Below are 14,981 nucleotides of genomic sequence, written 5' to 3'. Positions count from 1 at the left end.
GTCTGAGATACGATAATATTTAGGTAATTTTATGAAATATGAGTTAGTGCTCCCTTGCCAGGAGTGAAGCCAGGTTTGAGACTTAGGGTAAGCTAATGCTCTGACAGTCTTAAGGAAGGGGTGGCAAAGATATGACAACGAGGTGAGGTTAGGCTAGGTTGGGAATCTCAGGTTAGATGGTGCCCTTGTGTTTCTTTCCCTTTTAAAGTGTGGATTTCAAGTCATAACTTTTGAAATTTTACATCTGGTCAGTCCTAATGAACTACAGAGGCGCCAAGGTTTTTAGTATGAATAGTGGGTTTATATGAAAAATATTATATTTAAACCTTACTCTCTTTTAACTAATGTAATGTATGCCCACAAGTAAAAAGGATAAAAGATATAGTGGTAATGTTGATATATTCCTAGGTGTATTTTTTATTTAGTAAACCAAGAGACATCCAAGTTACTGTTTTTATTTATGTAAATTAGTATAGCAATATTAGTTTTTGTATGAAAGTCAAAAATTATATCAAGTTAAAGCTGAAGTTTGACATTTAATAGAGTAGATAATTTCTATATTGATCATACATTTCAAGCTTACATCAATGAAGGTTAAAATTTATTATTTTTTTTTTTTGAAAGTTGCATATCATGGTTAGTACTCTTTCTAGGTTTACAGTATTTAAAAACATCATCTAATCTAGTTGTTATCCATAGCACTATTGTTTCTCTAGTTTTATTTAAAGGGAACTTTGGTTTGTTGTATTTGATAATTTTCTAGAGCAAGGTCAATTTGGTGACTGAAAGCTAGATGAATTGTGAAATACACATGAAATCAGTACAGTATTGAGCTTTTCTGTTATGTTGGGAGCATTATTGATTTTCTACTTTTACTTAATCTCTTATGAAATAGAGAACATTCATTCATGCTCTAATATACCTCAGTATGTTTTTTGCTTTTTTCCAGTTTTTATAGATCTGCCTCAGAATAGATTATGAAAGCAAATTTAGAACTGCCGTTAGGTCTCCTTGTTTGATTTGGTTACATTGTCTATAAGTACTATACTGTAATACCTACAGAAAAGAACATGGCCTTGGTTTCAAATATTACGTACCCCTGTACAGTACCGTAAAATTTGCTGATTTATAAAATTTGAAACTGATCATAAACACGTGTAAACAAATTTGAATAACTTTGGAATACTGAACTGTATTTAAATATTTGTTCTATTTAAAAACACATCAGAAGAGGACAACTTATATTGAAACAAATAACAAAGTAGCTATGAGGTACAGACCAGTTATTTTTATTGTGCTGTAGTAGAAAGTTTTTGGTTTAGGCACTTTGTTGCCCAAGGAATACAGTTGTGGATTGGAAACAAAATAGAGGATATTAATCGGGAGTTCATATGTGTATGTATGTTTTACTGCAAAAGTTTCTTGTTGAAATAAGTGTCTGGTGGTAAATATGGTTTTGTTATCTGGTAGGTTTTGTTCATTGTCAGTTGATGTAATTTCCTCACAACACTTGAAAGGTTTTAAATGAAATTATTTTCCTTTTTTTTCATCTAAAACATTTAAGGAAAATTAGATATTTTGTTGAAAAAAGATCATCGGAGTACTGTAATTATATTGAAAAGTCCCGTATTTTCTGTGAAGCAGAATTTCATATCTCTGTACGTGTTGTTGTTAGTCTGGAAATACTCAGAAAATTTAAATTTTCTAAATTGCCAAACTAGCTTATAGTCCTCAAGAAAACTGTTGTAGATTACTGTGTTAGGTTTATCTTTGTGCTTTTTAGTATATATAGTAGAAAGATGGAAAATTAATTATTAGGTCTCTGTCACACCTGCGACTTGATAGTTGTTAAGTGGTGTGATAAATGTTATTAGAGTTTGACTGACATAATTTGTTAAATTTTACTTGAGGGCTACATCGTCTTGGGAGACCATATTTTCATATACTATTGTTTGGTTATAAGAAAATATTGTTGGTGAAGACTTGGAAAACTTATTGTAAGACTCGCAGACACCTATTTGTCAGCTTAATTAAGATTTAGGTAAAGACCATAACATATTGGAAACTCCTTGTTGATTATTTTCCTTTTTATGTTTGCTGTATAGGAGGTAATTTGCAATACTGTATATTCGATGACTCATGACTTGGACATTCTCTGACAAAATGGTACCATTTTTACAGTAAATTACGCAGGTACTGTTGATTAAACTTCTACAAGGTTCAGATGCTTTGGCCACGTTTTCAGCTTCTTGCTCACAATTCACAAGTGCTTTTATTATTTTGGTTGGCTTTTTATTAGAGTTAGATATAAGCAAAGTGGAGCTCATTAAGTAGGTACAGTATATGGCTATAAGTGCTATGTAGATGACAAAATTTAATTCACTCTTAAGCTCTGGAGTACAGCAAATTTAATCTTAATTCTTGTACTGAAATTTTTACCAAATTATTATTATATGATTGAATTTTTGCATGTTGAAATTGGAATTGCCATGTCTTCCTAAGACAATATATGCAACTATTATGCTGTAATTAGTATTGAGAATGGAATGCTGGCATGATGGTACATTTTAGTTATTAAAATATTTGTAAGACTTTTTCTGTTCATAAGTTAAACATAGCCATCTACAGGCACTTGGCAGGAGAAGAGTTAAAATTTCAACTGTAAAATTTAAGGTGATTTTCAGTATACTTTGTACTCAAATTGGTTTTAAAGAGGTAAAATTCGTATTCTTAAGAGTTATTTTATTTGTTTATACAAAAGAACTGATTTTTAAGAATTATTACCCTTAAAAAGTCTGCTGTTAGTATTGTTCTTAATAATAAGATAAAACTTACCGGTAGTTCATTCTTAGGAACTTATCCAAGGGGACAAAGAGTGATGTCCTTTACTCATTCCTGTCACATTTTATTGTGGAATCTTCAGGTTATTCGTTTCGTCCTTTTAGGAGCTAAGCATGTCAAGTTAGCTGTCTGGTTAGACTACCAATTGATAATGATAATAATAGTAATCATGATTAAAAAAGGAAGATAATGATAGTACTGTGGCAGCAGATCTAACTGTTTGATTTTGTTAGAATTATTTTTTCTTAAGTGTCTTTCTTCTTTTACTAGAATTAACAAGATTTTCTGGTCAGTCGTTGGTCAATTAGCTGTCATATTGGTCAGTCTTTTGTCATTTATGGGTTGTTTTTGTCATTCTTTGATTATTTAAGTATTTTCAAGTCTGTGTTAAGAAAGGCTCAATACTTTTTTTGTGTGCCTCTCTGTGTTTTTGATAAAAAAAATCATATACGGTAGTACAGTATTCTATTGTCAATTGTAAAAAAATAAAATCATTCTGTTGATTAGTGAAGTTTGATAATTATACTTTTGCATAAATGCAATAGTTTCTAGGGGTTTTCTTACCCTATCTAGTGATGGTTCTTATGATAGATAGTTTGCCTGAATGGATACTTACTTTGCTGAGGATGATATAAAGGCTACGTAATGTAACTTTGTATCGCAATACAGTATTTATAACCATATCATAGGTGAGAAAAGTGTATGGATGTGTGAGAAATTACCAAAGCTTCCTGTTAGAAGAAACATTCTCCCCGCAAAAGAGACATCGTGGATCGGGGCCATAGAGGATGGGGTATAACAGAAAAGCTTTATTTATTGTCAAGTACTGTAATGTGTGAAATACAAAGGAATAAGGGTGGACTAATCAGCGTGTCAATTAAATAGGAAAGAAACAGCTCGGTAGGTTTAGGATTATCGTTAAATGTTTTGCAATCGTCTGTCTAAGGAAAATTATTTGGAATAAGTAGTAGATATGAATGGTATGGCAACAGTGATACACATACTGTACTTCTACTCATCAAATATCACTGAATTTAGCAACCCAGTATTTAAATATGTATAATGAAATGCTAGCCGAAAATGTTTGGGGAATATTATGATGGAATTAAATTTGTTCCTACAAAGATACAAACCCTCCTTTAATAGGAGTATGTTTACAGTATAGCTGGAACTCTGCTGTAAAGGCTTATAACGAGGTGTCTATAGATACTGAGAGTGGTTGGAAAGGTCCCTACCCCTAGCACACAGAGTAACCAATTTGTTTTCACCCCCTGGATACTACAGACGACTTCTGGCTCCCTCAACTGACTGTTTTAATTTCTAATTTATTCACAAGAAATGTTTGGGGTTTTTCAGTTTCCCAATAATTTTAGCTGATTAACTGTATCTGCCCCTGGTGATATATATCCTTTTATTCCTATTTAAAAGTATTCCTGCTTCTTAATCCTTTGCTAGTATGTACTAGTGATGACTATGCACATCGTAACTGAGGAATATATCATCATTACACTGGGCATAGAAGAACTTCAACTTATTCCTTCACCTTTGTCGCACATTTGTCTCTTAAGCAAGTGTATCCTGACTTTCATTGGACTTGAGAGCACACTGCAGGTTAAAAGTCCTTTTAGACTGATCAATAGAGTTGTGTTTTTATGAATCCCATTTGCCCCACCTTATTTTGTTAGAGAACCATCTTAACTGTTTGCAATGGGCACTCCTTAGGGAACACCACCTTACCTGCTTGTTCTTGCAGGAACCCCATTTCACCTGTTCCCGATCGTTTGCAATTAATGAAGCACTGCCTTTTCTGCTCATCGTCTCCCTCTTGTACTGGTGCACCACCTCACTTTGTCGCGATCGGTACTCCCACCTCGCCTGCTTATGATGGCACGCCACTGCATCTGCTCGTGATTGTGCACCACTTCTTCAATTCATGATTGGCCACTCCTATGGAAGTGCCAACTAACTTGTCGGCTGCTCGTACTGGAGTGGCATCTCACTTATTCTCAGTCATACACGCTCTTTAGAGCTTATGTACTGTATAATGAAGTCCTGCTTTTGAACGCACATTCGCGCTCCCCCCCCTCTAGTAAGGACTGGTCTCTATTCGTCAAAGCCTGACTTCCTTCCTGCGAGTGTGCTTTCCTACAGGAACTTTTGATCTTGCTATTACGTCCCCACATGCTTCAAAGCATTTGCTCTAGCCAACGGATTCTTATGCTGCTATTATTGCATGTTCTATGAGAGGCGTGTGCTCTCCATTGAGCTTTGCACTCATCAGATCTAGATATTTTGCACGCCCTCTCCCCTAAGAGGGTATAATCAAGAGGGTATAATCAAGTGATTGCTCGATCTCGCTCGAGCAGTTCTCTTTGTTCGTGATCATATGCGTTCACTTCTTAACGCTCATACATGCATACTTCTCGGCGCACTTACGCACTAGCCTCTAAGAGCGCATATGAATTCGTTCCTGGTAGTGCTCAGGCACACTCGTCTATTTGCGCACACGCTCGCTCACCTAATAATGCTTAAGTATTCTCGCCTGGAAAAGAATACTTGCACACTCCTTTTAGCTCTCACACACATCCACCTGCTAGAAAGCTCTCACTTTCAATTTTCAGTGGTCGCTTTCATTTTTTAGTGCTCGGGTACATCCGCTTGTTACTAAGCACTCGTCTTCAACGGTTAGCTATCACATACAGTCTCCTCGAAGATTACAGTCCTTCAAGAGCACTCATCAAATATGAAACAAGATTTGCCTTGGGTGTGCTCTTATATAAGGTGAAGCTCTTCCAATGTGCAAGCATTCAGCTCTGAACTCTCGTCCTTATAAAGGACTGAGTGTAATTATATATGCATGCCCTTTAGTTAGAACTTTCTTGGCAAAACTTGAAAGTTCTGTGTGTTTACTCTCCCCGAGTAGTTCGTGCGTGCACTCGCATCCTAATGAGTTTATGAACTCTTCATGTAAGGAACCCTTGCCAGGAATTGACCCACCTGCTAGGAGACATTTTGAACTTTTCAAGTGCACGATGTCCTGCAGAATCTCCCTCGCCAGTTAGATCTCGCTCTTCTAGTGCTCACGTTCACCTCTGAGCACTCAGGCCTGAGACCAAGGTTACTCTCCTATGGTCAAGCGCTTCTCTGGGCACACCCATTTTAGGGTGCATTCTCTTTCATGCAGTCGGTATGAACTGTTTCCAGTTTCAGAGTGCTTTACTTATGGCACTCACTCAATGGACCTAGCATACAAGCTTCCCAGACAGAGCATGCACTGCAGATAGCAGGCGCCTCCTTTCATGCACACCCCGCGAACAAATATGCTCTCCAGTTCGAGGGCGACAGAAGGATCTAAGGCACTCACTGGATAAGGGTTTTCCCCTTTAGTAGAGATGATTCTTTGGTTCAGATAGCCACTTCCAGAACAGTTGGGAAGCTTATTGCAGCGCACATGCGTCATACTTTAATAAGGGGTAAAAGTGCATCTCGGAATATCCTCACGAGGCGCTTTTGCAGGCCAGAGAATGCTCTTCAATGCAACCCCTTGGTCTCATGATCTCTTACATCCTGAGGTGAAGAAGAGATGCACTAACCTTGTGTTATTGGAAGCAAAAGCAGCCTCCTTCTTAGCTCACCAGTCCCCAAAATAGTGGTTTGACAGGGCTAAAAAGAAGTGAGGTCTTGGAGGCAAAATTTGCCAGACAAATTCAAAGAGAAGCCCTAGTATTAAGGAATGCTCCAACCAACCAGTCAGGTAGTCTATCCTCTGGAGGAAGTTGAATTCACAGTGGGAAAGTGGAGGAACATCTATCAGGCCTCCATTTTCCACCTTGCAACCTCCTTTTATGAAATATGGTAATCCAAGGCAAACTCTAAAACCGAGCATGAACCATACTGATGTCAGCCATGAAAACGCCCCAACACTTGGGGATAGGTTGTCTGCTCCAGCACCTTCCTCCTTTAAGAGACCTAGGTATCCCCCATTTGTCCTTGGGTTAGTCACCCTAGAAGAGGAAGAGGTAGGATAGAAACCAGTGGGTACGTTAGGAAAGATAATCCTCCCCTTCCACTGCCACAAGGGGTGGATTCCTGTCGAGTTAATGGGTAAGGTGGCAATGCATCAGAGCAGAGGCCTTTACAGTTAGCGTCCATCGGTATGTTTACCGCTTCCTGTTCTTTTGCTCTTGTCCTCCCTTCACTCTGATGACAACAATGTCATCTACATATGATTGGTCCTCGGAGAAAGGCTTCATCTTCCAAGCAGAGCTGGAAAAGATGAAAAGAAGGCGCACTTCAACTAGTCCAGGATAGGTCTCCAGACTTCTAAAGCTCCTTTTACCTGGTGGAACATTCGATAGGAGGCTGGAGACCTTTTAGCTCTTGAATGAGTTTGTGCTTTAAATTCTCTTCAAAAACGAGGTGGCAAACACTGTAGAAGCCAACATCAGGAAGGAAGATTGTATGCTCTCTGCAAACTTAGAGAACATGTACTTCCAAATACTAGTACATTAGTCCTCAAGGAAGTTTTTTTTCTTCATTCCCGGAGGGGAGGTCTACCAGTTTGAAGTCCTTTGAACCGGATTGTTGGCTGTCCCTCTAGTATTCATCTAAAAGCTCACTTTCGTGTTGGCTTGGGCTAGTCCACAGGTATTCGTCGTCATTGATATCTGGACAACTGGCTGATTTTGCCACAATCTTGGGACCATGTTGAATCTAGAGAAGTCAAGATTTTTTGAGGCCAATTAGAGGAGTGTTTATCCAAGCAGGAGGAAGGATACGGTATTGGGGAAGATGTTTCATTCTGAAGACTGAGTCTGGTAAGCAGTGTGTCCCTTCCTTCACAAGCCACAACTCCCAGCCCGACAGAGGCAACAACTTCTGGACCACTTGTCCCTTCCCTGGGAAAACTCATACTACAAGAGAGTTACACCAGAGATCCTTTGAGGGTTGCCTAAAGAGGCATTGGTTAGCAGCCATTGATGACCAACATCAGGTAGACTTAGTCATGCGGGAAGCATGGGAGGGCTTGTGCTGGTGGTCAGGAGATGATAATCTCCTAAAAAGAACACCCCTAGAACTCCCACTACTGGAAGTGCTTCTATTCTCAAACCCATTAAGGGAAGGCTGGTATGCATAGGTTGCGGCAGGACTTTCGTCCCAGCAGGAAAAGACCCTGCATTAGCATTCTTCTAAGCTAAAAGCAGCTCTTCAAAGCTTTCATTTATTTCAATAAGACAACTGTTAAGCTACTCAGTAGCATTGATGAGCAACAACACTTTTGTGGTGGCCTGCATAAACAAAGAGAAACCTCCTTTCACCATCTCTGCAAGTTAGGAAAACTAACCACTTGTGGGTACCAGGGAATATAGTAGACCTGTTGGACAAGTTCTTTCTCAGAAGGAAGAATGTCATCACTGATGTACTTAGCTGCTAAGGACAGATGGTAGGTGCTAAGTAGTCTCTTTTTCCTCGAGTTGCGAAAAGTCTTGTGACCTTGTGGAGTTCCCCAGTAATAGACTGATTTGTAATGAGCCTTAGCATAAGACTCGCCATCTATGCCTCACCAGCACCAAATCAGGCAGCGGCTTTTGAGGATGCCTTCCAATATCCGTGGGACGGCCTCAGTGCTTATGCTTTTCTACCATTCTGCCTGATCAGAAGGGTTTGGAGCCTGCCAATCCTAAGAATGGCATTAGTGGCACTCAAATGGCCACAAGCATAGTGGTACCCAGACCTCTTGATGTTGCTGTCCAAAATAACTAAGAGCTCCCCATCTAGCCAACCAGCTATGCCAACCACATGTGCAGAGACATCACTACTTGGTGACATTCCTGTCTCTTCACAGATGGTGGTTATCCAGCATCTACAAAAAAAGCTTTTTTATTCTCTGAGCACTGTGAAAAATGTCCAGTTACCTCCGCAAGACCTCGGCTGTAATTTTCTCCTAAAGATCAGCCTGAGCTCAGGAGGAGCATAGAATGATCTTCCCCTAGAAACTTGAACCCCCTATGAATGTTGCTCGAGTTCTTGGATTTCTCAAGTGAACCCTCCTGTACCCTTGACTGGGCATTAGATAAGATTTGACGCCTAGATTACTCTCGAGCGTAAGCCAATGCATTACGATGAGCACGTTGCAGGGCATGTTGTATGTCATGACTCCTTCTCAACGAAGGAAGACCTTCCTCTTCTGTGTCTGGAGTTTGTGTCCAGGAGCTAATTTCTAGCCCGGCAATACTCAATCTCATGCTAGGGGGGTTTGCAGAATGATACTCCTCTGGCCTATGAAGCTGTGGAAACACTTTTATTTATTTCTTTTTTTTTTTTTAATAGATACATATCAGGTTCCCTTTCGGAGCACCAAAGCGACTTTACCGCTTTAAATGGGTATAGATGAAGGTATCCAAGAACAGTGTTTTTTTAACTTGCAACTTCAGCTGTACTATGTCAATGAAATTCTGGAAGTACCAGTCAGGGGCACTAGTCTTGAAGGTAGAGTCTGGTATAACAGACATCTTTTGTTGCCCACTATACTTGGATAACCTTTTACATAGTCTGTTGTAGTTACTGGAGAAGTTGTGTTGCAGACCTTGCAACCTCACAGGACAAGTAGCATCTTGTTTCAAGACGACATTTGCAGCAATTGAAGGAGAGGTAGAATGTTTTTTTTTCTTCCTTTTTTCCTTAGGGGGGTGAAACAGTCGCTCCCTTATATGCTGGATCGGACGCTAGATACAGGTGAGCCTCATGACAGGGTAACTTTCCTTGACAGGCACGTTCTGTATTTGAAGTATCTCCTCCATCCTCCCAAACAATGGAGTGGACGAATGAAATGTATGCAACCCATTTCTCATACTGACCCTACAGTACATTTAGACACATTAACCTTTACGGATTTTGGTTCTTCCATAACCGACTATCAATCTCTGACAGGGACCTAGCCTAATATATGTGACATCTCCATGTTCAGGTTGTTAGGAGGCTGTCGGGAGTCACCACTTTCAGTCCTACACAGTCCGAAGTGTTTTGACATTCCTGGGAAAGTAAACCGGCCAGTTAGTTATAGGGACCTTCTCCTTCCTAAGGATAACTCTTTTATTAAGGACGGAGGTTTGTATCGGTGTAGGAACAAATCACAAATTTCAAAAGTAATTTGTATTTTTCTAACCGTACAAACCCGAATCCCTCAAGTTACACTTACTGCCTCAGCTACTCTGCATGTCGTAGGTTTAAAGTCTAAGTGATTACTCAGTGTGCTGGGGGTGGGGGTGGGCTTCCCTGCCACCCACCAGTAATTACCAATGCCATTATAAATACTAATCGAGTTTCAGCTATGATGAAAACATACTCCTATTAAAGGACTCAGGTTTGTACGGTATACAGTAGTTGGGAAAATCTCAAATTCAAGAAAAATTTTTTTTTTCTTTTTACTCAAGAGACATATACATTTTAGCATATGTATAATTTTCTTTTACATTATCATGATACTTTTTTTATAATTCAAAGAAGACAACTTTAATAGACTCATACCCATAGCTGATTACAGAATTGTTTCTGAAGTATAGAGTATGACACAAAATGTGAAAGAAATTTGTAAGTTCTGGATTTTAGTAAAACCCAAGTTAAGACATTACTGCTGACGTAATAAGACATTGAAGTAAGTCAAAAGCTTCACAAGGGAAGAGGGTACAGTTGGACTCTCTATGCATATGAATAAACATAAGGAAACTTGTAATGTAATGATGCTAAATTTGCCGAGAAAAGAAGCAACTTTGGTTGATATAGCCAAACTTTTGGTATTCCTCTAGATTTTTTTTTCTTTTTTATGCACCTCAATATTTTCTCATTTTTTTTTCTTTTTTTTAGAATTTCATCAAATTAAACTTGAAAAGTTTCCTTTACTGTATAGGTTTACCAATGATGGCCAGTCTATATGTATGTAAATAGGATAAAGATGAATTATATTTTTATCCTGGTCCCAAAGAGCAATTACCATTTCTCTTATCTTAGATAAAGGAAGCTAATGAGGATATGAGAAACTTTTTATGGCATGGGATTTTGAAGTGTTTGTCAGTCACGGGAACTGGTATTTTCGATTTGATGGTTTCTTGAGATATTTTTCTTTACTGTCCAGGCTTTTAGTCACCTTTAATTATTTTCTATTATAGTAATTGAGACATTCTCATTCTTTCCATCACTTTAGTTCATTAACCCTGATAAGAGTCTTTAGAACTTTTCTTATTATTTTGCCTATTATTATAAAGTACTGTATTGTAATGGAAGCACAGGCTGCTTTATCATGTTACTTTAAATACCCCCTCCATATTAGAATACAATACTCTGCTAGAAAATATATAACAAGAGGTAATGTTTCTTATTATGATCATAATTTGTGGGTATCATTGCTTTGAAGGTTTTGTTTTGAATCCCTGAAAACCTTAATCCGCTGGGTGAGCAACTGATGATGTGTCCTTACTAGTAGCCATGACCTTCACACATGGCTGGTGTACTAAAGGGGATCATGGTCTTTGAGTCTGAGAGAATGTTTTGTAAATTTGTAACCTTTTTTATATTAATAAAAGGCAGTGGAGCTCATTTTAATTCAAGTTTTTAGGCAAAGATGAATTGCAGTTAATTCTTGGGTAAGAGGTGTTATCAAGTCCCCTTTTATGAAAAATATTCTGTGTACATTGACATTTTTCCTTTTCAAGTAGATCCTGTCAGTTCAAATGTCAAAGTTGAATTCACAGTATTGCTCTTTAATTGATTTTTTCCAATTTTTAAATAATCGGGTCATCCATTGTACAGTAAATGGAAAAATGGCACCTAATCTGCTAGCCAAGCTAATTGTTTAACTAGCTTTACAGGTGGCTACCTTTTTTAACTATTATTATTAACCTTGCACCTTGTTCATTTATAAAGTGGTATTCAATAATCCTTGATATTCTTGTAATCACATAAATAGCTCTAGCCACCAAATGATTTACCCCTCACATAACAGGTCTTTTGATAAAATTATGGAAAAGGCAAAGACAGTTTATCAGAATGTATTAACCCCAATTTCTTATCTATTCAAGTCTTTAGTCTCTTAAGATGCTTTCACTCGCACAATTTGAGATCATATTTGTATAAAATACATTTTTGTTGTTTGGCTATGAAAGTTGTAACAGTTCATACAAGTTTCTCATGTTTTAAAAGCAAGGCTACCAAAATATGATCTCAATTTTACTGTTCACATACATGAATACTGTATCATTGTTTTTCACTACACATTTAGATCCATTGTATTTCATCCATTTGTAGGCAAAGTAATGCAACAAGTATTTCAGTACAGTATTATTATCATTAAGCAAAACTAATGCTAGAAAGTAAAGGAGTTTATGAATTATGAAGATGAAAATTTCAAGGTGTTTTATGTATAGGATTTCAGGTATGTGATTGAATGTGGAAATAAACTTTTAGTATGGAGACACACTTAACAGTGGGCAAGAAATGCATTTCATGGTTGCAGTTGTTTTTTACTTATTATTTTTTTTTTAACAGCTAACCTTAACTAACATTTAGATGTAATAAATTGAAAATATTGTAGATATGGTGAAACTGTAATGCATGATAGCTTTTAATTAGACTATATTAAGGATATCCTAACCAGTATTGTATTCGTTGCATAATGTGGTTGCCAAGCAAAGCATAAGATTCTTCCCTTACTCGGCAAGAAAAATCTTACCTGGAAGAGTGGAATTTTATGTTTGTCTTTTTGGTGAAATGTGCAAAGGATGCAATGTGCCTGGTTCGACGAGTCCTTATTTTAATTATGTTACAAGATTTGAAATACACACTATACATCAATAGGAAGATTTTCCAAGAAAATTGATTTAGGCTTTGTACATACAATTAGATTTGCTGTTTTTCTTAGGTGTGTATTATTTTTAGATGAAATTCTTTTTTTACAAAAATGATAGAGGTTTCATGAAATTTTTATATATGGAAGAAAATAACTTACTTGTACCCCATCTTTTCCCTCACCCCAGCCCATGCCTTCGACTATTACGGTAAGTGTTTGATTTCTATGTGGAATTCTGTCCCCCCCACCCAAAAATGAGGCAACAACAAGGCAAAGAAATCATTTAAATTACCATCTTCACTTCTTCCTCCTGCTCATCCTCTCCCTATTTCTACTCCTCTCATTGTCTGTGCTTATATCCTAATTTTCATTCTTAGCTTTGAAAGGTTTGTTTATTCTCATTTTTTAGTTTTAGATTTCAGCCTGTTGTTGTTTGCTGTTGTTTTAGTTGCATTGATATTATATATGGCTTCTTGCGTATTGTAAGGACTAGATGGTTCCAACTCTAGTAGCTCTATGAAGTTCATCTTTTTATTATTTGTAATGAATCAATTTTCCTGAATGCTAAGCTTGTATTGGTCATTGTAATATGAAGATTGGGCTAGTGCTAATGCATTATTGCTTGTTTGGACCCTACAATTGGCTTTAAAAATATCAAAATACTCCAGTGATCAGCAGTTTATAAACTAGATGTTTTGTCCGGACTGTACATAAGAGATGGAATGGTAAAATTACAGTACAGTATTCCTGTTTTTGTGTGTTTGCTTGCTTTTTTACCTTGAATTTATTAGCGAATTTGTGTATGTATGTGCGGGACCTATGACTTCTGAAGACAATCAATCCTAAGGAACTTGACTCCATAAGGGATTATACTGAGACAAAAGATTTTGTTGAAGGACCACTTTTCTCTTTATTTCATGACACTATTTTTTTGGACTGCTTTATGATACCTTGGCCTTTCATATTATGAGGCTGTGTTTGATAACAAAAGCTTACTTTCCATGGATTTAGAATCTATCTTAAGTAAAAAAATTGGTTTCTATAAGTATGGGGAAATATTGTATGAACAGCATTAGAGTTATATTACTGTATTTGAGAGATGATAATAGAGGCATATTGACCAACTGACTCAGGCTGTGATGATGAAATCTTGTCTCCTGTTGCTTTCAGACAATTATTGAATAATTTTCATTATTTTAAAGCATAACAATGAGATTGACCATCAAGAATATTATATTTGATAAATCCTATCCTCTTGTTTTTATTGTGATGTTATCATCAGTATGGCAGCTCTTTTGTTATCGAGTGTAAAGTTTTTTCTTGTGAGACCCGATTTGCTTCTATAGGAGATGCTGCTTAGTACCACCCGAATAGACCAGTGTGCAGAATGTGACTTGGCTGTGACAAGAATTCTGTACTATCGTTAGGTTGACAGTTGAATTGATCTACTGCTTTGTGGGTGATAATTTGTCTCCAACCTTCCAGAACCAAAGGAAAATAGCTTTATAATGCTCTAACCCTTCATTCACATGTATGCAAGTATTCAATTATATCACAAGAAATGCCTAAATTGCTGTCCCTTTTTTCTTTTCAGTATACTACCATTGCACTATCTTCACACACAGCTTCAATTAAGTTATTAAAAGTCTTTGTTTGTGGAAGCTTTTGAGAATTTTTTTTTTTGTCCACAGTGCTTTGTTTCTCATCTTTTTTTTTGTATACACACACTTGTTAGATTAACTTTGAAATTGTTAGGGGTTATTCAAAGTTTTAAAAAATAAAAGGTACTCTTGGTGAAATACAATTTATGTTCTGTCTAAACTTTTTTATCTGTTCTCAAATAGAACATATAGATGGGTGTTATATCATATCAATGACAAAATGAATAGACCTGTACTTGATGGGTTTCTAACTCAAAATTAATTTACATTGAATATAAAAACATGAAAAACATATTATTGTATAATTTCAAGTTACGGTGTATTAACATATCAAACAATTACAGAAAGACGAAGTACTTTATTAAAAAGTATGTATCACCAACACTAGGTAGAATACTATTGACATTGTGAAGTCAAGAGAATTGATGATGAGGATAATGAGGAAGATTATCAGAGACTCACATCACTAGAGAAGCCTGCATGCATCTCATGTTAATGATATCCCAAAACTTCAAATGACCCTGAACATATAGTGAAGGTGTTTGTTTGAATGACCTTGGAGTTGAATACAGTATTTAATTTTTTTTACTGAATAGTGGTTTTGGGTGTATACTAAATCAAGCTCTTGGTCATTTTAA

At 37.0% G+C, this 14,981-nt stretch overlaps 1 protein-coding gene across 48 annotated transcripts in view; it reads left to right on the top strand.

Annotated features, from left to right (window-relative positions):
- The window catches only part of sw (short wing), a 171,389-nt gene that overhangs the window by 92,217 nt on the left and 64,191 nt on the right, over positions 1-14,981 (top strand). For 28 of the 48 annotated variants that reach the window (XM_068360691.1, XM_068360733.1, XM_068360724.1 and 25 more), the window contains one exon: positions 12,870-12,890. The exons of the other annotated variants lie outside the window; for them this stretch is intronic. In XM_068360691.1, the coding sequence (XP_068216792.1) occupies positions 12,870-12,890 (21 nt within the window). The remainder of the gene's footprint in view (positions 1-12,869; positions 12,891-14,981) is intronic. 48 annotated transcript variants of the gene reach the window in all.

This window comes from Palaemon carinicauda, chromosome 37 (genome assembly GCF_036898095.1).
Source record: "Palaemon carinicauda isolate YSFRI2023 chromosome 37, ASM3689809v2, whole genome shotgun sequence".
Classification (NCBI taxonomy): Eukaryota; Metazoa; Arthropoda; class Malacostraca; order Decapoda; family Palaemonidae; genus Palaemon; species Palaemon carinicauda.
Note: the sequence above shows the minus strand (reverse complement) of the source record. Positions and strands in the feature narration are given on the sequence as shown.